We start from the raw sequence: 24180 nt of genomic DNA on the forward strand, positions 1-24180 counted from the left end.
CTCTATCTCCAGCAGCCCTACCGATGCTGAGTAAGCTTTTCTGAAAAGTGCATTACTTTGATGTAAAGACTTGATGTAAAGACTACCTTGGTGGTAAGGCTACTGTTTTTCAGTAAAACTCTCAGATGGTATTACCCTACATGGCACATACTGGTATTTTTGTCTCTAATCTACATACACAAAACCTTCAGTATTTGTGCACCCTTTTTTCCTGTTGGATCCAAGAGCTATCTGAAGGGCACTGAATTCTCTTCCCCATTACCCAACAAATCCCACAACAAACTGGAAAGGCCCAGAGCCAGCTCCAGCCATTCCCGTGTTTTCAGGATCTCACTCTTTTGCCACTGTGGACAAAGAGCTGGAAAAAGAAGTCTGTCCAGCAGCATGTGGTACTAGGACACTACAGCAGACCCAAGTCAAGCAGAAGGAGACACCATGTAAACAAATTGCTAAGTGCATTACAGTGACACATCAAACAGTGGAAATAGTGTATTTTTTTGTGTGAGTTCTGCAGGATCCCATATTTATCACACTTAGTGCACAAATGTGTAGCAAGCTGACCCCCAAGGTCAACTGTGCTGGGGCTGTCCCTTCTCAGCTCCTCGTGCCCACACCACCACCAGTGCTGGGTGAGGTGGGTGGCACCTGGCTGGAAAATGACGCATCCCTCAGCCAGCGCAGTGAGTTGGCACTGCAGCCTCTCCTGCAAGGCAGGAAAGCACTCCCTGTGGTGATACAGCTGTGTGAAGGAGAGGGTCCTCAGGGCTTGATGGCCCTCCCCAGGTCCCATAACTACAGCAGCCATGGAGAGGGCTTGCACAGACTCCAACCAGGAAGAACTGAAGTACTAGGTCAGGATCTATCCCCCTGGGGAGACATCCATCATGTCCCATATACACTAGTCCACATGGATTTCCTCTGTAGTTATTCAGAACTTAGTGAAATTGATGCAATCTGGGGTACAGTACTCTAAAGAAGCCACATAGCAAAGGTCCTGCTGCTTGGAGTTGCAGGGAGACATGGTGAGGAGAAGGAAGCAGACCCCAAGCACGCAGGGCACTGCTGTAACTGGAGACTGAGGAAGAGCACTTCCTCCATGCGGCCTCCAAGGTCTGGTGACAGTCACAGTGCCCAACCCAGAGATCCCACTTCTCCAAGAGTGGTTCTCGCACCTCCATCAGCTCCTACACCTGACAGTGTAGGAAGGTGCAGGGAGGAGTTTTGAGATGTTGTAAAGGACATGCCCTAAAGGAACATACCCCCAAACTGTCAGCATGCCATCTAGTCCCTCTTGCTAGGTCTCTCCAGAAGAAAAGCAGAACAGCCCCAGTCAAGTGTCTGACTGATCCCAGTGGTCACTGCTCACCTCAGCTTTTCTGTGTCCCAGAAAGCTCAAGAATTAGGTTTGCCTTTTGTGCTTGCTCTTCAGCAGGTCTGGAAAGGAGTGACCCCTGAAGACCAGGAATAACAACATCCCTGAGTTCCTCCTGTTGTTCCCCCTGGTAAATCACGATGGGCAAGGACAGGGGATGAGGTGAGAACCTGCTTTCTCCCTTCACTCCAGGGCAGGGAGCCAGGAGGTGAACAGCTGGAAGCAGTTCTGATAGCTGGCTGGTGCACAACCTGCCAAAAGGGGAAGCAGCCCTGTGGCCAGTGAGAGACACTTTCAGAGACACTCCTGTGCAGTGTCTGGGACAGCCCAACACCCATGGGATTGCTGCCAGCACCGAGAGGCTCTGCAGCAGTTCTTTGCAGGGAGGAACATGGCAGTTCTTCCACATGCCCAAGATTTCACAGGCAGAATTGAAAGACTTTAAGGGATGGAGCTTTGGAAGGAGCGAAACCTAACACCAACCTAACACCAACAACTGCTCACATGAGAATGTAATAAAACAGCTTCAGCACCTCCATACAATTTGCATTTGGATGCACTGGATGTGGTGGTCAAAATGAAAACATCTCCCTCTGATTTTTTGAGCTGTCCTTGTAAGGCAGCTGCATTGAAAAATAATCAGTGCCATTTATAGTCAGCACAAAACAAACTGCATCAAGGGAAGAGAAGTTATTTCACTGTGCTTTGGTCCCTTCAGCTCATCATAGGCTGCTAGGATGGAAAAAGTGAACCCACTGCCCTTTGAATTGTGCTTGTGCTGCTGCTGTGCCCCTAGTTGAAGCAACAGATGCTGTAAGGAGCCCCACGCCACGGGCACCGAGTGGCACCACAGGCAAAGCACCACTTTCTCACAGCTAACAGTGCTCTGTCTTCACCAAGGTTTTATCCTACCAGCTGTGCTGACAGAGCATGAAGATGTTCACTGTGTTTGGTGCTGTGTTTCAGCAGCAGCACTCTGCACAGGAGGAAATGGCCATGGAACCAGGCAGCAACAGCAGCACATGTCCTTCTAGCAAAGATCTCCTTTGTCACCTGAGACTCAGCATGGGGCTAGATGTCTCTTCCATGGGAGCGGATGGGGCAGACAGAAAGCCCAGCAGAAATACAGCACTTCACCTTCCCATGGCTGCCCTCAGGATGCTGCCAAGCAGATGCAGCCTCACAGCCATACAGGTGCCAGCAGACAGAAAGTGCTCTGAGCTGCATAACCCAGCTCAGCTGTGTCCAACCACTGCCCTCTGCCTCCAGGACAGCCTGCAGACCCCAATGGCCCATGAGGGATGGTTCCCAGCTCACAATGACCCTCACACCATGTCCAAGAACTGGGGACAGTGCTGGTGGTCTGGGGCAAGCCCACAGCAGAGGGACCAACTGCTGCAGTGCTGGTGGTGGCTGGCTGTCCCTGAAGACACAAGGGTATATCAGTGCTGTTTCCACTGCCTTTGCAGTCCATTTCATGCCACTGGTCAAATAAAAAAGTGGGAACTCTACCTTCCACCAGGTTGAAAAGCTTCCATCCTTTTTGGTCTCCTGCTTCCCGAGGCTTCACTCCTCCTACTGGCAGAACTCCCCAGCAGGAAGCTGTTTGCTGGTGTGTGTTGGTGCCAAGCAGGTTTCCTGTGCACAGCTGTCACAGCCCAGAGAAGCACAACAGTAGCTCCAGGATGGAGGATTCTCTGGATACATGGCTGAGCCAATGATCCTGGTGCCATTCAGTGCCTTTCATGTCACTTATCATGAGGTATCTCTGCTGAAAACACTGCAATCCACCACAACATCCATCTCGGCACGCTACTGCTGCTCCTTTGTGTGGGTGCCAAGGCACAGAGACACTGGGCCACATGTGACACCAAATTCTGCCCAAGACCTCGAGATCAGGTCTACATGTAGGTCTGCAATGCTATTTGCACACCTCATTATTTATTACAAATTACAAATACTTTTTGGTGTACGAAGGGCCCCTACTCCAAGAGCTTACAGTGTACAAAAGAGACACAGCTCCACTGCCACACAGCCATCACACCTACTGACAACCACAGATATTTCGGTCCTAAGTAGAACACGTCCCTCCCAATGAGGCCTGGCAACCAGCTGAACTGGAGACAGGTACCTGTGGAAGGATAAGAGGTGCACCTCTCCCACCTCCATACCCTGACAGAGGGCTGTGGGGAGAAATCCAGATAGCCGCAGCACTGGGACAGAGCACAGGACCAGTTCTGAGAGGAGATACTGACTGGTTGGCTCACACCTCAGTGAGGCACACCTTCCACACTGCTCCCCAAAACCTCACTGAATGTTGGTGTGCCCCATGCACATGTCAGAGGATCCCACCAGTATCCCCACTACACAATGCAGCCATCCCTGTGAGGCCACTCAAGGAGGGTTTTAAGGCTTTGAAGCGTACGGCAACTTTGAGGCTCTCTGTGTGCCTCAAAGCCCCCAGCTTTTCTCCAAAGGGATTCCAGCCCCCACAGAGGTTCCCCAAGCACAGAGAGGACGTGGAAGGAGAAGGCCATGAACCCAGGGAGCACAGGGAAGCCAGAGAGGGCTGCATTTCTGTAGAGGATTTGGAAAGCATTCTCAAAGGCAATCAAGGTCCCTGACCTGCCTTCCAGGATCATTTACTTTTAACAAGCAAACAAACAAAGGCTGTTTGCTGTCTGAATTACATCTGTTAAAAACCTCAGGTAAGACCTTGGTTAAGTCTCCTCTCCATTTTTCAATCTCAGAAATTAGAGACTGAGACTATAATTAAATAAATACCAGTGGGTCACTTAGTTCTTCCGTTATCCACCTTCTTTCTTCATTTCTGACCCTCCATTTAAAGTCCATCCATAAGGCTTTGCAGGGAGCCCACAGCTCAGCTTGAAAGTGGATTGTCCCTCCTGGGCTCCAGGCTTTCTGCAACGTCTTCCAACTCATCCAGGATATCAGAGAAATATGGTCTCTTGAATGCTTCCACCTGGAATAAGAAGGGAGAACTGAAGAGGACATCTTGGACAGGTGGGTACAGTGCAGCAGCTCTCCCTGGTCCCCCACGGCCAAACAGCACTCACCCACTGCCAGAACTGCCCAGGCTGTGCACCTGCACACAGAGCTTTCCGGCATCACACGCTGAAAGCTGGCCTGACACCTCCTGACATCAGTGGAGTGTGAAAATTGCTCAGCCCAAAGGCAGCCTGAGCAGAGCAGGATCAGGGGAAAAGCTAGAGGGGACGGGGAGTTGTCTCCTCCCCAGTGCTCCCAGTGCCACTGGGGTGTTCCCAAAGCTGGGGTTCATGCCTTTTCCTTTTGAAGGACAGTGAGATCCAAATCTACAAGCACTCCTTACAAGAGAAAACCCAGCAACATGGTGGGGGCACCCTTTAGTCCAGGTCACCTCACTGTGCCACCCTAAGGCTGCCCAGCCCTGGCAGAGCCACTCCAGCCCCTGCACCAACCTGGGCACAGAGCAGTCCCAGCAACACTTTAGCAGAGCTGTCACTGCTTTAGGGGACATCTGTCAGAGGTAGAACACCCCCACACAGATCACAGCCAGTTGCTGCATCACTTGTGCTCTGACTCAGGCTGAGTTTCTCACAAGGAACAGGCAGGACTCACCTGACAGCAACAAGCAGCAAGGTCCAGCACCCGCCGGGGGCATCCGCTGACCATCCTGCAGAAGGCAGCCACATCCAGGCCGTAGTCCTGAGGCAAAGAGAGGGCGTGGGGCAGCAGCCAGCCTGACAGGAGGGATGGGGCCTCTCCAGGAGAAGGGGGAAAACAGGCTCCTCTCCTGCTCAATGTGTGTCCCACCTACCCCTCACTTATGGGGATGAGCCTCGTCTGAGTTTTACACTCCTCTAAGCTGGAACGCCATTCTTCCACTTCCCAGCCACAAGGATAAAAGATGGGGGGAGTATCTGGATGATCTTTTAGTTCCTCTGCCACCTAAGCCATTCTATGACTCTACATTCACAGACTGAAGCTTTTAGGGTCTCCATCATAGCTGTCTTCCTGATGGCACAAGGGCAAAGGCACCATCAGCTCTGCCAGGAGGGCACAGGTCATCACTAACAGAACAGGGAGATGTAGCAACACCCTTCTGCTTGCTCTGTGCTCTCCTGCAGAGCAATGTACCCTTCAGGAAGAGCTCTGCAACAACAAAGCAGAACCAACATGTGGAGGACCATCCAGGCTTCCAACAGCTGCTGAGAACCACCGGATTCACCAGCTGTTCCCATAGCATCATGGAGCCTTTCCTCTGCATGGAAAGCAGCAATCTGCTCTTTTCTCGCTGAATTTTTAACTCTTGTTGTGGAAAACACTTCCCTTTCTCACTTTGCAGGAGGGAATTGTTGTAAATATTGAAATAAAAAGGCCACATTTCTAGAGAAGCCATCTGTTTCCACATAACCTGTGAATTAGCCTCAGTGAATCTGAAAATATTCTAGGGCTGCTCTGAAAGTACTGCTTCATGTTTTATGATGTTGGCCCACAGCACCAGAAACAGACGCTGGTGGGATGGCAGCCGAGGCCAAAGCTTCCCACCAATATCCTGCCGTGTTGTTGCTGTGTGACAGATGGCAGCAGAGGGGCAGTGTGACAGAATGGTGCATGACATGGGAGTGTGTATGGAGCAAACGTGGAACTGAATTCCTCCATGCAGAAAAAATGCCAGTGAGTGCCATTCATTGATGCTTGTGAACACTGATGGAGACCAAAGAGTGGATGTGAGCACAGTGAGGGGTGGGTTCATTTCAGCAGTGGTGACAGTGACAGTGGTCACCTCTGCTGGTGTGGGTTTGTACAGCACAGTATGCATGTCTTGCTCATCACTGGCAAAAATGAAGAGCTAACAGTGCTGCTACGTTGAAAAATAGTGTTTTGTAGCTGAGAATTTGTTCTATCAAACAGTGTTACTATGTTCACTGTATCTGTTTAAATTTCCATGAAACAAATAGGAGGCATTACTTTCAGATCAACCTACATACTCCTGTGATGGTGGTTGTGGTTCATCTGCCGCTTCAATGTAGATGTTGAAATGCCAATGCCAAACAGAGCATTTGGAATTAAGACCTCTAAACAAAAAGAGTCGCTTCTCTTTTTGATGGTGCAACCAAAATTTTGATAAACAGATGATTCCATTTGTGTACTGAAAATTTTATCATCAGATTTTCTCACAAAACTCTGGAATGACACCTCAGTGTGCACACATGTATGCGTGCAAGTTTGGATGGCTCAGAGAGAAGCTGCAGTCCAGAATCATGGAGAAAATACTGTTAAATTTGGCTGCCGGAATTATTACCTGAGTTCTGGGAAGTACTTCGGGATCCGCTGGGATCCTGCCCAGGATTTCACAGAGCACAATGCCAAAGGAAAACACATCCACCTGCAAGAAGGGTGGGAGAGGTGAGCTCAGGCCTGCATAGAAGGCAAATTACAGGAAAAAGCAGCACCAACAGCAGCAGGTTCCTCCATTAGGGGACGCCTGCCGTCTCATGCAGGAGCTCTGCTGATGAGCCATGAGCTGGAAGTGTGCCGTACCTTCCTGTCATAGGGCTCTCCCCGCAACATCTCAGGAGCCATCCAGAAGGCAGAGCCCACCAGGGACAGCTTCCTCTCTGCATACTGCACGGGCAGCTCCACCACTTCTCTGGCCAGCCCAAAGTCTGCCACCAGCGCCTCGCGGCCACGTGGTGTCACTCGGATGAGACAGTTCTGAAAGGAGACCAGGGGGACGTGGCATGGGATGTGGCAAGGAAGGGACCAGCTGTTACAGAGCTCTGCTGCTCTGACAGGCTGCAACCTGAGCATGCAGCACAGGCCAGGGCTGGGCTGATCACATCTGAAGCCAGAAGTAGTGGGAAGGAGCTGTTCCTCAGCCCACCTCCACCAGTTTACTGCCCACCCTGTGCTCTCACAGTGCAGCCTGCCTAGCACCTCACAGCCCTCAGCGCTGCCCCATCCTGACACATATGCACTGCGATTCCCAAAGGCATTCAATATGGATACGGTGATCCACATCCTTTCATCTGAAGAAGACCTAGAAACGTGCACATCAGCTTTGCTCAGTCAGCCCAAGGCAGGCAAATCACAGCCACGGCCCTACTCACTGTGCAGAGCTATAACATCCCTAATAATGGCTTCTGAAGGAATTTCTACAAAATTATTTTGAGGTTTCTCAAAAACCCGAGTGACTTTAACCTATTCAGATCTCTGGATTTTACTTATTGGCACCTGCTCCCAGGGAGCCACCAGAAACTGCAAACAGAAAATGGCTCCAATTGGAAGGGCCCTCACAGCCCCAAGCCCCAGTTCTGCCATGGGCTGGCAGCCCCCCAGCTCAGTTTGCCCATGGCCTTGGGTACCTCCACAGTTCTGGGCAGCAGTGCCAGGGCCTCACCACCCCCTGTGTAAAGGATTTCCCCCACATCTAAGCTAAATCTTGCCTCTTTTAGCTTAAAGCTGTTCACCCTTGTCCTATCACTATCTGCCTGTGTGAAAAGCCCAGATGGCTCCAGTTCTCACTAACAGCCAGACACCAGGTAAAGGCTCCCATCTCTTCAGCCACTCTCCCAGCAGGTTTCCCAGATTTCCCCAGAGAAGCACAAACTTCTTCCAGGGCTGCACTTCCGCAGTGAGACTGAAAGGTGAGGTGCAGCCTGCTAGCACTCCTTGCCTTCCACAAGCAGGAGCAGAGGACCCAAGCCTGAGGTCTCCAGGTCACTGCCCTACATAGTCTCTGCAGGGTCCCCTAACGCAGCTCCCCTCCAGCTGTGTACCTTGGAGTTGAGATCTCGGTGGTAGATGTTCTTGGAGTGCAGGTAGATCATGCCCCTGGTGATGTCAGAGGCTAAGTCCACTTTCTCCTTCCATGACAAAGTGATGTCTTTGCTGGCCAGGAGCTCCTCCAGGCAGCCTCCATTCACATACTGTGAAGAGACAAAAGGCGGCACCTGTGCAGCTGGATGCAGGGTCTCCTGGAGCCCCCCAGATGTAGGAACAAAATAAGGCCTCCCAGTGCCAGCCCAGGCTTTCCCATTCAGCCACAACACTGTGTCAGAGCTACCTCAAAAGTACTGCCAGGCTGCATCCCAATACACCCACTCTTCAAATCCTGCTCCTCTACTCCCCCATGCTGGCCTGTCCTGGTCCTCTGGTGGTACTGGGCCACCACAAAACCCCTCATGGCCACTCTGCCTGAACCTCACAGTGCCTGTGCCCAGCTCCAGCCAGGAGAGGCTGTGGGGCAGAGCAGACCAGAAGCATCCCCAAGGCAGTCTGCTCATCCAGAGTCACTCACAGCTCCTTGCCTGCCCAAAGCACAGTTAAAGGCAATAAACTTTTACCTCCAGAATGGGGTACAGCTTGTCATCCTTTACGCATATCCCAAGATACCTAAGCAGAAGGATGCACCAAAACAAAGAAAGCAAGTGTCATGGTTTTGGTTTTTGCTTATTTGATTTTCAATATTCCACATCAAAACATCATGTACTGGAAGTGTTAATGCTCTAATTCTACGTACCTATCCCTATACATTGCGGAAGTCATGGGATCTGACCCTTCCGGGTGGGGCGGTCTCTTACTGCCTGGCAGTGGGTGCTGGAGGGTGCTTTCCTAGCCGTTCCAAGCTTTTTCAGGTTTGACTCGGTCTCGGGAACTCTCTCTCATATCTTACTTGATTTATTAGTCTCAATTTCAATTAGATTGTATTATATCGTATTATTTTGCATTCCGATATCATAGTTAGTAAAATAAGTTTACCTCCATAGATTGTTGCCGCTGTTTTTTTCCTTTTCCCCCTACCTTCCCATTTTGTGGGCCCAGGCGGGGGGTGGGGAGGGCAGGGGCCTACTGCCCCCTGTCACGGGCATAAACTGATCTAGTTAATTCCGTGACAGATTTTGGTGGAGAATGCGGGCATAGCTGCCTTTTGTTTTTTTGGTTTTTGCTTTTTGGCTCTTAGAACGAATCTCACTCTCTGCTCTTAGAGAGCTTCGTTAGGGAGCATTATCAGTAGTTCAGGTTTTGTGCTGGGAAACTTGACCTTGAAAGACCAGGCGTACAGCCAGTATTCTGGGATATTTGTAAACTTTGAGCACTGCTTAGTCTGGGTAGTGCCTTTTTTTTTCATTTCCCCCCCCTCTTGTTAGTTTCAATTCATTAACCCTTTTCGAGCAGAAACCAGCGATGAACCCACTCTTTTTCGTGGGAGCGCTGAGTAAGGGATTAAAAGCTATGGTGTTACTCGCGACCTACTGGCGAATCATCAATGTCATCATTACTTGTTGTGGACTTGTGTTCATCTATAACCACATAAGGGCACTGACGGAGACACCTGTATGGTACCTATCTTGGTACCTATATGCAATGTTTAATATGAATTTTGACACTTGCATCCCAGATGGAATGGCTAATTTCACAAGCAACTACATCCCAGATGGAATAGCTAATTTTACAAACCACACGATGTTCAAACCAGTTTCCAGGTTTTCCTTTTGGTTTATCAGACGTTTTTGCAATGCTGAGTTAATTCTCATGCTTGTGGTCGTAACAGTCCTGTTCATATCACTCTCCCTGAATGTATTCCAATACAGGAATAGTAAGCAGAAGGAGTCTCCTCCAAAACCAGAGAATGCTGACTGGCAGGGAATATGGGGAGGTTTAGGAAAAATCTTAGAAGCATGGGGACCCGCAATGTCATGGGATTTCACTCTTGAGCACCTGCGGGATCCCCAGAAACTTAGCCAGTATTTGAAACAGGGGCAGTGCGGCTTAGGTAAATCTAAGGACGTACAACTTATTTGGGGTTTGGCTTGTGCTTACCGTGCCCTATATAATACTGTTTTGGAGAGAGAGAGTTTCCGAGCTGAGGTTCAAGCCAAAGGGGAAGTCAAATCTGATCAATTACAGGAGACACCAGTAACAATATCAGTTGCCCCTGTGGAGGGCAAGAAATGGAAACGAGTGTCCTCACGTCTAGAACGGAAAAAAGAAGAAGAGGAGGAGGAGGAGGTGGAGGAAGATCCAGGTGAGGGGCCCTCCTCGAAACCACCAACATCAAGAAAGGCAAAAGGAAAAACTAAGAGACATGCAGAAGAGAGTGATGAAGAGGAAGTTTCTATTACTACTCGTCGGCCTCTGAAGATGACTGAAATCCAAGGCTCAAGAAAGGAATTTACACGGCGCCCAAATGAAACTCTCGTTTCCTGGTTAGTTCGCTGTTGGGACGACGGGGCCAGTAGCTTGTCTCTAGATGGTAACGAAGCCCGCCAACTAGGAGCCATTGCCAGAGATCCAGCTATTGACAGAGGAATTAATCGATGTCTGGATGGGGCTGCCTCCCTCTGGGAACGAGTATTAACAGCTGTGAAGGAAAGGTACCCCTTCAAAAGCGGCTTGAAGCCTGTGACGAAAAGATGGGATACAGTTGAACAGGGTATCCAGTATTTGAGGGAAATAGCCGTGGTGGAAATGTTGTATGACCCGAACTGTGTTTTTAACGACCCACAAGGCCATGACCCTGAGAGAGTAAGAACAACGCGTGAAATGTGGCAGCAACTCACATCAACAGCACCAGCCAGATACGCCTCTGCACTATTGGCAGCATCGGACAGATACCAGGACCAACAGAGAAGCCCCTTAGTTTATGAATTGATTCTTATGCTCCAAAGCTATGAACAACAGCTACCCCCAACTCGCACCGCCATCACCGCCATCTCACAAATGACGGAGCAACTGAATAAAGTGCAAGGGCAAGTGTCTTCACTGATGAATCATGACAAACCTGTAGAAGTATCAGAAACGCTTGATGAAGTTCAGAATAGTTAAAAGAGTCTACTGAAGGAGATGAAGGAGATGACAGAACAAATGTGGATCCAACTAACTAAAGACGATGAACCCTCCTTCTCAGGTGCAAAATCAAAAATCTCAGCTGTTAGAGGCAAATGCTCTCCAGCTCCAGGAAGGAATCCTACATCGCGACTTGCCTTGTGGCGTTACTTACGTGACCATGGAGAAGACATGAGGAAGTGGCACGACCAAGCTACTCATGTACTACGAGCACGGGTGAGAGAATTACAAAGCAGATCAACCACCAGTGCAGTTGCTCTGGTTACCACAGGTAATGAATAGAGGGGCCCTGCCCTCAGTCAGGGGGGGGAAAGGGATAATAGAGTTTATTGGACTGTGTGGATCCGATGGCCTGGCACATCAGAACCACTGAAATATAAGGCATTGGTGGATACCGGTGCACAGTGCACTCTGATGCCCTCGACTTATGAAGGGACAGAATCAATCCATATTTCTGGAGTGACTGGGGGCTCTCAAGAATTGACTGTGTTGGAGGCCGAGATAAGCCTCACTGGTAGGAACTGGCAAAAGCACCCTATTGTGACTGGTCCAGGGGCTCCATGTATACTTGGTATTGATTACCTCAGAAGGGGCATTTCAAGGATCCTAAGGGGTATTGATGGGCCTTTGGAATAGCTGCTATAGACACAAACAACATTAAGCAGCTGTCTGTTTTGCCTGGCCTGTCAGAAGATCCGTCTGTTGTGGGGTTGCTACAAGTAAAAGAGCAACAGGTACCAATTGCTACAAAAACGGTGCACAGACGGCAGTACCGCACCAACAGGGATTCCTTGCTCCCCATTCATAAGTTGATTCGTCAACTAGAGTCAGGGAGTGATCAGCAAAACTCACTCGCCTTTTAACAGCCCCATATGGCCAGTGCGTAAAGCCAGCGGAGAATGGAGGCTGACGGTGGACTATCGTGGCCTGAATGAGGTCACACCCCCACTGAGTGCTGCTGTGCCGGACATGTTAGAACTCCAGTATGAACTGGAATCAAAAGCAGCCAAATGGTATGCCACCATTGACATTGCTAATGCCTTTTTCTCCATTCCTTTGGCCAAAGAATGTAGGCCACAGTTCGCTTTCACCTGGAGGGGTGTTCAGTATAGTTGGAACCGTTTGCCCCAGGGGTGGAAACACAGCCCAACCATTTGCCACAGGTTTATCCAAACTGCATTAGAACAGGGCAGTGCCCCTGAGCACTTGCAGTACATTGATGATATCGTTGTGTGGGGCAATACAGCAGAAGTCTTCACAAAAGGAGAGCGAATAATCCAGATTCTTCTGCGTGCTGGTTTTGCTGTTAAGCGGAGCAAAGTGAAAGGACCTGCTCAGGAGATTCAGTTCCTAGGTATAAAGTGGCAAGATGGCCGTCGTCACATCCTGACAGATGCGATCAACAAAATCACCACTATGTCTCCACCCACTAGTAAGAAAGAGACACAATCTTCTTTGGGTGTAGTGGGCTTTTGTAGAATGCATGTTCCAAACTATAGCTTCATTGTAAGCCCCCTTTATCATGTGACGCGAATGAAGAATGAGTTTACATGGGGCCCCGAGCAGCAGCAGGCTTTTGAACAGATTAAACAGGAGACAGCCCGTGCCGTGGCCTTAGGGCCAGTACGGACAGGGCAGGATATTAAGAACATCCTCTACACTGCTGCTGGAGAGAAAGGTCCCACTTGGAGCTTGTGGCAAAGAGCCTCAGGAGAGACCCGAGGCCGACCCCTGGGATTCTGGAGTCGGGCCTACAAGGGGTCGGAAGAGGGCTACACTCCAACTGAAAAGGAGATCTTAGCCGCGTATGAGGGGGTTCGGGCTGCTTCTGAAGTGGTCGGTACTGAAACACAGCTCCTTCTGGCACCTCGACTACCAGTGCTGAACTGGATGTTTAAAGGAAAGGTTCCCCCCACCCATCACGCAACTGATGCCACTTGGAGTAAGTGGATTGCGTTGATTACGCAAAGAGCGCGGATGGGGAACCTCAGCCGTCCAGGAATCCTAGAGGTCATCATGGACTGGCCTGAAGGTAAAAAGTTTGGAACACCAGCAGAAGAAGTATCACGAGCTAAAGAGGCCCCACCATACAACGAATTACCAGAAAATGAAAGAAAGTATGCCCTGTTCACTGATGGATCGTGTCGTATTGTGGGAAAGCATCGCAGATGGAAATCTGCTGTGTGGAGCCCCACACGACAAGTTGCAGAGGCCACTGAAGGGAAAGGAGAATCAAGCCAATTTGCAGAGGTAAAGGCTGTCCAACTGGCCTTGGATGTGGCTGAACGGGAGAGGTGGCCAATGCTTTATCTTTACACTGACTCGTGGATGGTGGCAAATGCTTTGTGGGGGTGGTTACAGCAGTGGGAGCAAAATAACTGGCAAAGAAGGGGTAAACCTATTTGGGCTGCTGAAATGTGGAAAGATATTGCTGCCCGAATAAAGAATATGGTTGTGAAGGTTCGCCATGTAGATGCTCATGTGCCCAAGAGACGGGCTACTGAAGAACAGCAAAATAACCATCAGGTAGATCGAGCTGCCAAAATTGAGGTGGCTCAGATAGACCTGGACTGGCAGAACAAGGCTGAATTATTTCTAGCTCGGTGGGCTCATGAGACCTCGGGCCATCAGGGGAGAGATGCAACATATAAGTGGGCTAGAGACCGAGGGGTGGACTTAACTGTGGATGCTATTGCACAGGTTATTCATGACTGTGAAACATGTGCTATAATCAAACAAGCCAAGAAGATGAAACCACTCCGGGAGGATGGGCGATGGCAAAAATATAAATATGGGGAGGCATGGCAAGTTGATTATATCACCTTGCCACGATCCCGCAGTGGTAAGTGTTATGTGCTTACCATGGTAGAGGCGACCACTGGGTGGTTTGAAACATATGCAGTACCCCATGCTACCGCCCGAAACACCATATTAGGTCTTGAGAAACAAGTCCTTTGGCGACATGGCACCCCAGAAAGAATTGAGTCAGATAATGGGACTCATTTCAAAAATTCTCTTGTAAATACTTGGGCCAAAGATCATGGCATTGAGTGGATTTACCATATTCCCTACCATGCACCAGCCTCTGGTAAAATCGAACGATACAATGGGTTGTTAAAAACTATGCTGAAAGCAATGGGTGGCGGAACATTTAAGCACTGGGAGAAGCATTTGGCAGAAGCCACCTGGTTAGTCAATACCAGAGGATCTATCAATCGTGATGGTCCTACCCAATCCAGCTCTCTACATACCGTAGAGGGAGATAAGTACATGTAAAGAGCATGTTGGGAAAAGCAGTTTGGATTCTTCCAGCTTCTGGAAAGGGCAAACCTCTCCGCGGTACTGTTTTTGCCCAGGGACCTGGATCCACTTGGTGGGTAATGCAGGAAAATGGGGATGTTCAATGTGTACCACAAGGAAATTTGATGCTGGGGGAGTGCAGACAGTAATTCCATGTATATGTATATAGACGTATGCGTGTGATGCATCTGTAATCATTTTGTTTGTTTGTATATGTATATGTATATATATATATATATTAAGCGTGATGTAGTGATGTAGAATAAGGGGTGGAATGTCATGGTTTTGGTTTTTGCTTATTTGATTTTCAATATTCCACATCAAAACATCATGTACTGGAAGTGTTAATGCTCTAATTCTACGTACCTATCCCTATACATTGCGGAAGTCACGGGATCTGACCCTTCCGGGTGGGGCGGTCTCTTACTGCCTGGCAGTGGGTGCTGGAGGGTGCTTTCCTAGCCGTTCCAAGCTTTTTCAGGTTTGACTCGGTCTTGGGAACTCTCTCTCATATCTTACTTGATTTATTAGTCTCAATTTCAATTAGATTGTATTATATCGTATTATTTTGCATTCCGATATCATAGTTAGTAAAATAAGTTTACCTCCATAGATTGTTGCCGCTGTTTTTTTCCTTTTCCCCCTTCCTTCCCATTTTGTGGGCCCAGGCGGGGGGTGGGGAGGGCAGGGGCCTACTGCCCCCTGTCACGGGCATAAACTGATCTAGTTAATTCCGTGACAACAAGCCATCAAGGTTCTGTTCGATCCCTCCCCACAGAACTGCCACAGAGACACTGAGGCAGCTCCAGCCCCCACCAGTGCCCCTGCCCATGGCCAGACGTCATGCCTACCTGACAATGTTGGGGTGGGAGAGCTTCTGCAGCAGGCTGATCTCACGCACTATCACCTCCTGGTCCACGTCATTCTTGTAGATCTTCACCACCATCACTTTACAAGCAGCAGCTTGGGTCACCTGGAGCCAAGGGTGGAACAGGACATTTGTCAGCCTCAAGGTGTCTGCCAGCCCCTCCAAACAGCTGCACCCCTTCCCAGCCAAAGCCCTGGCTCCTGTTTCCCTGCTGCCCATAGCTTTGGACAGCCACCAGCACAAGGGCAAGGTGCTGTCCTTCCCATACCAGTTCCACTTTGTGAAACCTGACGTGGTGACTGGGGACAGCCAGCTCTCTCCTGCCTCAGCAAACCAGGACACTCAGCCAAAATTTGAGTCACTTTGGCTGGAGCAGTTTCTCAGCCCACAGTGAGTTACTGAAGAGCTGACCTTCTCCCTTCCCCTTACTTCAGTGCCTCATCTGTCCATCTCCTCCTCTCCCTCCTGCCTGGATCTCATTACTGCTGCTCACACCACATTGCTCCCCACTGCCGCCTGAGCCTACGTTTCTCTTTCTCTCATTTAGAGCTTTGGGGCTTTTTTTTGTTTTGTTTTGACAGTGAAATAGCTCAAACACAGTCTGAGATGGCTTCAGAGCAGCAGTCTGAGTCTCATAGCATCACGCACTGCTCTCTTTATGACTGCTTTACGGCTAAGGTAACCAGCAGAGGTGAGGAGAACACAGAGATGCATGTTAAGACCTTGCTTAGCTGAAAGGAGAAAAAGGTTCATTACCACTAGGACCACAAAACAAATCATCTTGGAAGTAACACAAGCTGCTTTCTCCTTCCTGATGGAACGCAGCCTGGCAGCAGTCTGCAGAGGCTGAAAAGAAAGCTGGGCTCTGACAGCATCCCCTGATGGGACACTGTAACCACGCCAACTTGCTGCTCAGGTGTCATCAATTATTAGCCATAACCACACAGCTGTAAGTACAAAAGATGCAATGGATCACAGCCAAAGCTCAGCCCTCAAGGTCTCACACAGTGTGTGTCTTCAGTGGGGTGCAAAGCCGTTTTTCCTTTTCCAAACTGGAGGCCCAGCCCAAGTCACTGGGAATCAGATTTCAGATGACACCAGCCTCTTTCAGAGGCCTCTTCCAAGCACACGGCCAGTGTTTGGTTCCTGCCAACCCAAAGCATCCCTCAGCCTGCCCCAAATAGCAGCCACACAGCGCATCGTTCCCCACACAGAAGGCTATGCCAGACCTCTCGGCCTGAACCCCTGTGCACAAGTGAGTCCGTGCACAGCCAGCCTGCACACCAGGGACCCCAAGCACAGGCTGTACCAGAGGACAAGGGCAGCACGAGCAGGACACAGCCCCTCTGTGCCAGCACCACAGGGCCAGGAGCTGGTGACCATGTGGGGGAGCACTTTGGAAAACAGCAGCTGTAGGCAGAGGGCTCCATGGCCATCCATCCCTGTGGTGCTTCCCAACAGGAGCGCTGCTGCTCAGGGCTGAGACTGCCTGACCCCAGAGGAATGCCAGTAACCAGACCATCCAGCTCGAGTCCCGAGCAAATGTCAAGTCCCAACAAAGGTCTTGCCTTGTTCCAAGTCCTCCTCCACTGTCTTCTATGTGAGATGCAACATTTCACTCCAGCTTTATTTTTTGACATTTCCTTTTCAACTTCTGTTGCGGAAAGTCATTGCATTTTCACTCAAAACCCACATCTCCAGCTGCAGCTGGCCAAGGTAAAGGCATCAGTGCAGCCAGACCCAGATCCACTGGGTCCACACCACAACCCAGCAAACAAGCTCAGTGCCAGCAGCCACACCGGGGAGGAAGATGATGTGAGCAGACCTGGTGGTACTGTACTCTCTGAGATGCTGCCTCAGTTGCCAGGTCTTCCCTTCCTTTCGCTGCTCAAAGAAATGGCTGAGGGTTGCAGGGAAGGAGCTCCAGGCCCCACCGCCACCCAAAAACAAGCAACGGCGCAATGCTACAGCACTCCTGGGCTGAAGAGCAGCACTGGAGAGGAGCAAAGCAAGCAGGGCGCTGGTTCTGTGCTTCCTGAGAGAGGGTTAAAAACGCCCTCAGAGTAAAGGATTTCCAGCTCACATCTCACCTCAATCACCCTCTTCTAGCTTAAAGCCACCCCCCCGTCCTGTCGCTCTCAGACCAGGTACTGTCGCTCTTCCCCATTTCTGAGTTCTCCCAGAGCAGCAGCCTCACGGCTCGGGTCGCCCCCAGCACTCTCACCTTGTACACCTTTGAGAAGAAGCCGCTCCCGACCAGCTCGGCGCTGAAGCTTTCCCAGAACTCCAGCCTCCGGACGGCGGTGCGCAGCCTCTGCCAGCGGTCCATATGGCAGCAGGTGTCCGACGATTCGCCATAGCCCCGCGCCGCCTCGCAAGGCTCCGGTGCCAGCAGCCCCGCCTCGCACATCGCGGGACAGCAGCTGAAACACAGCGCGTTCCGCAGGGAGCCGACCAGCAGCACGTGTGCTCCACCCCAGCTCCTACACCGGGAAACAGAGCTGGATGAAGCCGCAAGAACAGAGGGAGAGCAGATGTGCCGTGCTGCACCCCAGAGCACACATCGCCTGTGGGCACTGTCTCTGTGATGAGGTGCTTCTGAGCCCAGCCTGCCTCATGTTGGTTGCATTCGGACTCCTTCAGATGAGAATTTAAAGATGTCATATTAATATACATTCACTTCTACCTTCTGTGGGTCTAGGACAGGTAGGATGCATTGCCTTCCCCACTGGACAGTGCAGCCCAAGGAAAATCTGGGGAACACTGCCTGACCTGACCAGCTCACGCTGGGCAACAAGCCACCATGTCAGAACTGCTCCTAACACAGCTCATGTGGCACTGCCTAACGCCACGTTCCTTACTGCAGGCCTCCAGACAAGCCTTCTGAGTGTAAATGTAAAACGTGCCATCTTAAAAGAGTCCTGGCTCAGCAGGTGCCCTCTGTCCAATAGGAGCCCTGAAGAATGACATACAGGGGAGATGCCCCACCAACTCCCTGCCTCTCTATGTATCCCAAATCTGTCTAACTCCCCAAATCCCTATATTAAATTGTCTTGCTTCTTCACTAATACTTTTCTCAACAGCCTTCTCCCCCCAGGCTCTTTCTGTCTTTGTTAGGACTGTGTTCAGAACCCTCCAAAGCAATGCCACCCCTACTTCCTCACTGCATCGCTTTCTCCTAGATGCAGGGAAGGCAAATCCAGGAAAAGTAGAAAATGGGCTTCTGACACTGATGTCTGAGCAAGCACTACTTCTGGGTACCTCGCAAGCCACTGGTGCTTAATAGAGCTATTTAAGCATTTCCCCCTCTCAGCACATGCTCAGACTGTAACCAAAGAAGACAACAGTCAGCAGAAGGACGCTCCAAAGCTTCCAGCTGAAGCCAAGGCAGCTCTGCCCTCCCCGAGCTCCTGTCCCAGATCTCACACCACAACACTTGCATCAACCTTCCCACCCTCCCACAGCCCTGCAGCTGAGATGCAGGGAGAGCTGCCAAGGGAGCACGGAGACTGGAACTCTCCTTCCCTGCCTGCAGGGCACCCACACAGGCATGCACATCTCCTCTCCAGCCAAGCAGACTGCGGGGAGCTGCCCCTGCAATGGGAATGCTTCCTTCCCACAGCCCCCTCTGTTCCCTGCTTTTCCCACGTACCATCTCCTCCTGCCATGACCCAGTTCATCAATTGTCCCTTTGTCCACAGAAGATTCCCCACAACACCCTCGGCACGCTGGGATGCCCTGAACGTTATGCTAGCAAGTGGGAGCCAAGCCTTTATTTTCTTCCTAGAAACGCGTTTGTCCCCAGATGAGGGCTGACAAGTAGTGGGCTGGGGAAGAAAATGGCCTTCCAAAATGCCAAGATCTATGTCACAGCTTCTTTGGAGCCAGGGGAGAGGGGACATGGAGCACTGAGGTCTTTCTCAGGGACCCCCCAGCTGCAGGCAGCAGGGCTGAGAGCATCCCCACAGGGTTTGGAGCACATGAAGTTGTGTGCTTGGCTGAGTGGGCACTACATGGGCACAGCTGCTGTATTTTGAAAAGCAAACCTGAGGCATAGCCCTCCTCTGGGATTTCTCCATCTACAGGTGCTGGGACCTCCAAGCACCCCAACAGACCCAGGCTGTCCTGCAAGGATGCAAACCCCAGGCTGCAAATCCTCCTTCCAGACATGTGGTTAGAGAGGAGCTCCATGCAAAGACAGCCTGCAGAGGATGCTACAGGGTGCTTCCCTCCTCCACAGAGCAATCATGAAATCACAGAACAGCTCAGGTTGGAAGGGACTTAAAAGACCATCCAGTTCCAACCTCCCTGCCGTGGGCTGGGTGCCCCCTGCTATCAGGCTGCCCGGAGCCATGTGTATGGCCTTGGGCACTTCAAAGGACCATCAATCCCCAGCTCGGACACATCTACACACACTGAACCAAGTCCCATTTTAAGTGGTTTCCACAAAACCAATAAAAACTCCTCAGGTCCAAATACACTGAGATTTTGGGACAGTCTAGCTTCCAGCAAGGTTAAGGACTCAGGCACCATTTCAGTGTTATTTCATGGAGAATTTAGCTGTTTCACACCAAGTTTCAGCACAGATTTACCAAACCACCTATGGAGCCCCCTGTGTAGACGACTCCCAGCAGCACTTCCCATGCTCACAAAGTGCCAAACTGCTGCCTGTCTGATGGGAAACCTGTGGGGAGTTTGAAGGAAGAGAAACATGACAAAAATCAAAGGAAAACACTCCCCAAGACAGTCAGCAGCAAAGGCTTTGATTGAGCTTGCTTTACAAAATGGTGACTGACGAGGCGCACAGATCCCTTTGAAACAGAAATGGTGCAGAAGGAAGAAAAAATGCCGTAACAGCTCGGCAGTCACAAGGCCAATCCCTCATGATTTGCTCTAAAAACACTGACCAGGACAACCACCAAACACCCTGCCCCATTTGGGGAATGTTTAGGGTGTACAAACAGGGCTCTGCACTCTGGGAGCCAGGTGGGGAGTGACTCGATTTTACAGATGGAAAGCTGTCAGAAAAAGGCTTAGTAACAGAAGTGCCCAAGGCACTGCTTTGGAGAGGACCTGAGCCTTGTGCTCCACCTACATCTTCCCTGAGAGATGGGGGAACAGGATGGGTAAAGCAGACAGCTGACATAGACCCACCTCCCACCAACTACTGCTGTATCTCCTCTACCGGTGGGTGATGGAAGAAGAGCCCCATGGGGCCAACAGAGCTGCTGGCTGCACTACAGACAGGGGCAGATGGAAAGGACCGCTGAACCCTGCTCTTCTGAGTGTGTTCCTGGGAAAATTCTGACCACAATAAACACAGCTAAAGCTTTCTAGGTCTTTGAAACCTGTGGGTGGGCAGATACTGTTTATCGCTGTGACTGTTCTCCTCCAGGAGATCATTCATTCATTACTCATTTGTTCCTCACAGCACTGCACCATCCCCAATGCCTGACAAAGGGCTCTCTGCTGACATTAGCCCAAAGCCCTATTTGCATCAGGATGGGCAGGAAGGAAGGACAGCTTTGCATGACATGTCACTGTCCTGTTTCCATAGGAAAGCCACACAGTAGCACCCCACAGCTGAGATGGATGTGGAAAGCAGGGTGCTGGGGCCTGGAGGGCCGCTCTGGAATCAGATGTGATGTTTGCACCAGGGCAAGAGCACCAGGGCAAGAGCCAGACCTCATCTCTGACTCCAGATGGCCTTTCAGCCCTGTATCAGCTTAGAAATTATGATTTTCCATTGCCTTCAGGATGCAGCAATGCAAGGTGCAACATGCTACATCCTCCAGTGATAGGACAAGAGGTGATGGCTTCAAATTGTGCCAGTGAGGTTCAGATTGGATATTAGGAAACATTTCTTCTCCAGAAGAGTGGTCAAGCACTGGCACAGGCTGCCCAGGGAGCAGTGGAGTTCCTGGAGGTGTTCCAGAACTGAGGAGACATGGCATTTAGGAACATGGTTAGTGGGCAGGATTGGTGGCAGTAAGTTGGACTGGGTGTTCTTACAAGTCTTTTCCAACCTTAATGATTCTATGCCTTTATTTTCAAGAGTCTACAACAAGCAACCCGTTGGATCTGGTCAAAACCAAGGGATATCAAGCAGCCTTGTCATGTGCCCCAGTGACGCCAGTGCCCTTTCCTGCTCAGCAATGATCAAGCTCTGCAAAACCTAAAGCAAAAACAACACACCTGTTCTGCAAAGATCATTCACCCTGTTCCCTTCCCAGATCACTCCTCTCTCCACATTTGCAGCTGCTAAAGGAAAAAAAAAAGGCCAAAGGTCTATAGAGAGGAGGCAGAAAGCTGTGTCTGCCCACACAGAGCCCAGCAGCAGCAGCAGCAGCAGCAGCAGGCACACAGCACAGCAGGCGACTGAATGTTAAAACCCAATTCAGCACCGCCAGGGGGACTGGACTCACGTTTCCTAACCCTGACTTCAGCACAGGATACATGTGCCATCCTGAGGCAGCAGCTCCAGTGCAAGGGATAAGCCTGATCCACCATGAGAGGAAGGGCAAAGGTCCTCCTTTGTGGGGTGAAGCATGCTGAAATGCATCTGCTCCCTGCCCCTGCACTTCATCTGCCTCTAATTGGGGTCCCTAAATGTGCCAAACTTGCTCCCCCCAGCATATTTTCCACTCTCCAGACCATGAAAGACCCCGATAAAAATCCAGCAGATAAAGCTGAGATCCAGTTAAACATCTCAAAAGTTACTTTTCCACGCAGCAGCATTAAAGAAGGCAGGTACCCCTGCTAGGGAAACCAATCGTTCTTGACCCCAACTGAACCAATTTTTCAATCCATAAACAAGTAGTATTTGCACTACAACACATGAACACATTTCTTGAGGCAAGAAAGCTGCTTTCCCAGGCTCTGTGTGCAGCAGCAGAGGCAGCAAACATCAGGAGCATTGACCCATCACAGAGGACCAAGGAAACTCAACGAGAGAACAGACTTGTACCTCAGATGACCATTTTTGTAGCAACACAGTGAAGTACAGTGAATTCTCAGGCAATGCTGGCTCTGCACAGACGTGCGCTCCACCCTTTCTAGCCCTGGATTGCAAAGACATCTATTGCTAAGAGATAGGAAAACTGAAGGCAAATCGTCCCATGTGGACTCACAGCACACAGACTCTTTCCAAACTCACCCACTCATCACAGCAGACTGACACAGGACGGAGCTGTCGGTGCGGTTCGCATCACGGGGCAGTGCCGGCAGTGCCACCGCTCACTCGGTGCCCAGAGGTCTCCATCCGCCACCCGCGGCCCTCTGAGCCACCACCGGACGGGGCAGGAGCCACAGAGCCGATTCCCCAGAAAACCCAAATCCCACGGCCTTCCTCTGTACCAGCTTTCTTCCCCCAGCCTTCCAAACTGCCCACGGCCTGTCTTTAAATTAAAACCCCATGCAGTATCAGAGACGTCGCTCTGCGCGGAAGGGCTGCAGCCGAGGAATTGCAGCCCAGCACAACCCAGCACAGCTCCGCCGGGACCACGCACAAAGCGGGCTCTCGAGCCCAGCATCAGCTCTGCCCCCCCCGAAGCCGCCAACCGGCAAGGCGTCACTAACCGGCGGCCGCCCGCAGCCGTGTGACGGCCGGCACTCACCCGCTCCCCCCGCAGCTCCTCCGCACCCGCTCCCTCGGGCCGAGCAGCCCGCGGCACCGCCCCGCCCCGCCCCGCGCACCGCCTGCTGCGGCTCCTCCCTCCGTGCCCCCCGGAGGTGGGGGAGGCCCCCCCGCGCTCGTAACGCGTCCGTTTCACGAGGACGCCGTTGTCGGATTCCACCGGTACACGGAGACTGACCGGGACGACCCAGCACTTGCACGAAGCCAGAGCCCGGGGAACCCAACCTAAGAAGAGCGCTTTCTCTTCCCGTCTCTGGCAGCAGCTCACGTCCCCTCAGCCGGCTCTGCCTCCTGTCCCAGCCCCGGCCCGGCTCCGCGAGGATCTAGCTCTCCACGGACCCGCAGGGCATCAGCAGGGCAGCCCCCGTCCTTTCAGTGCAGTGGGCAATGCAAACCCCGCGGCCAGAGCACCCAGCAGCCATTGGGGTTATCCGCCGAGGGCAGGCCGACCAAATCTGGGTCACACGCCAGATGGAGGCAGCTGGGACAGGGGACACAGCTGTGGCAATGGGGGCAGGTACTGGCACATGGACATGTGCAAAGGAACATCTCACCACTACAGATGTCATGAGAACATTGCCCACCTCTCCCTAAAGCCCAGCCACATCTTGCAGCCCCTTATATCCTTATAAAATGATCCTTAACAAGGGGAACAACAGAAGTCCTCTTCCTGCAGGATGCTGAGCTGCTGTCCAGGAGTCACATGTGATTCTGCAGAACAAATCGCCAAAAGCTGCTGCCAAGCAAAGGACAGCATTTTCATGTAACTGATAATTAAGACTCTTGAAGGCTTCTAGATACCTGATCTGAAGAGGGGCTATAGCCCATTTACTGCTGTCTTGCAAACATGGTTGCTAAGCAGCAGCTGTAAGTAACATCTCCAGCAGCGTGCCTCTGCTGCAGCACCAAGCAGAGAGCAGCCAGCTCTGCCGTCACAGAGGAGAGTCGGGGTAGCAGCAAAAGCAGAGCTGCCCAGTGTGACGATGCTCAGCCAAACCAGGCTACAACTTCAGGCTACACTGTTCCTACCAATCAGGGACATTTGGGGTACATCATCCTTGCAGCCAGCAGCAGAAATGCAAGGGATGCAAAGAGTAACAAGAAGGGATGCTGCAAGTACATTAGTAAAAAAATTAAAGACAAAGAAAG

The 24180-nt window shown here is 51.1% G+C and overlaps 1 protein-coding gene across 4 annotated transcripts; it reads right to left on the bottom strand.

Annotated features, from left to right (window-relative positions):
- Positions 1-241: 241 nt before the first annotated feature.
- LOC116234093 (dual specificity testis-specific protein kinase 1-like) lies at positions 242-24142 on the bottom strand. 4 transcript variants are annotated; one of them, XM_031601427.2, is made up of 9 exons: positions 23012-24142; positions 17620-17878; positions 15379-15500; positions 8725-8773; positions 8158-8307; positions 6920-7093; positions 6681-6764; positions 4994-5080; positions 242-4355 (listed from the first exon to the last, which is right to left on the bottom strand). In XM_031601427.2, exons 2-9 carry the CDS (start codon positions 17803-17805, stop codon positions 4254-4256), a joined length of 954 nt encoding a protein of 317 aa, XP_031457287.1. In that variant the 5' UTR covers positions 17806-17878; positions 23012-24142; the 3' UTR covers positions 242-4253. The 4 variants fall into 4 exon arrangements, with proteins under 4 accessions (XP_031457287.1, XP_089977537.1, XP_031457286.1 ...); XM_090121411.1 differs by lacking the exon at positions 23012-24142 and adding an exon at positions 22974-22997; XM_031601426.2 differs by lacking the exon at positions 23012-24142 and adding an exon at positions 22552-22967.
- Positions 24143-24180: the final 38 nt, after the last annotated feature.

This window comes from Phasianus colchicus, chromosome 19 (genome assembly GCF_987193195.1).
Source record: "Phasianus colchicus chromosome 19, bPhaCol1.hap1.1, whole genome shotgun sequence".
Taxonomy (NCBI): domain Eukaryota; kingdom Metazoa; phylum Chordata; class Aves; order Galliformes; family Phasianidae; genus Phasianus; species Phasianus colchicus.

What these genes read in the sequence shown, in the direction of transcription:
- LOC116234093 (XM_031601426.2), bottom strand. An exon ending in TCCCACCCCAACATTGTCAG is followed by an intron (nt 8,774 to 15,378) that starts GTAGGCATGACG and finishes CCTTCTGCTTAG; the next exon opens with GTATCTTGGGATATGCGTAA. An exon ending in TTGCTGCTTGTTGCTGTCAG is followed by an intron (nt 4,356 to 4,993) that starts GTGAGTCCTGCC and finishes TTCTTATTCCAG; the next exon opens with GTGGAAGCATTCAAGAGACC.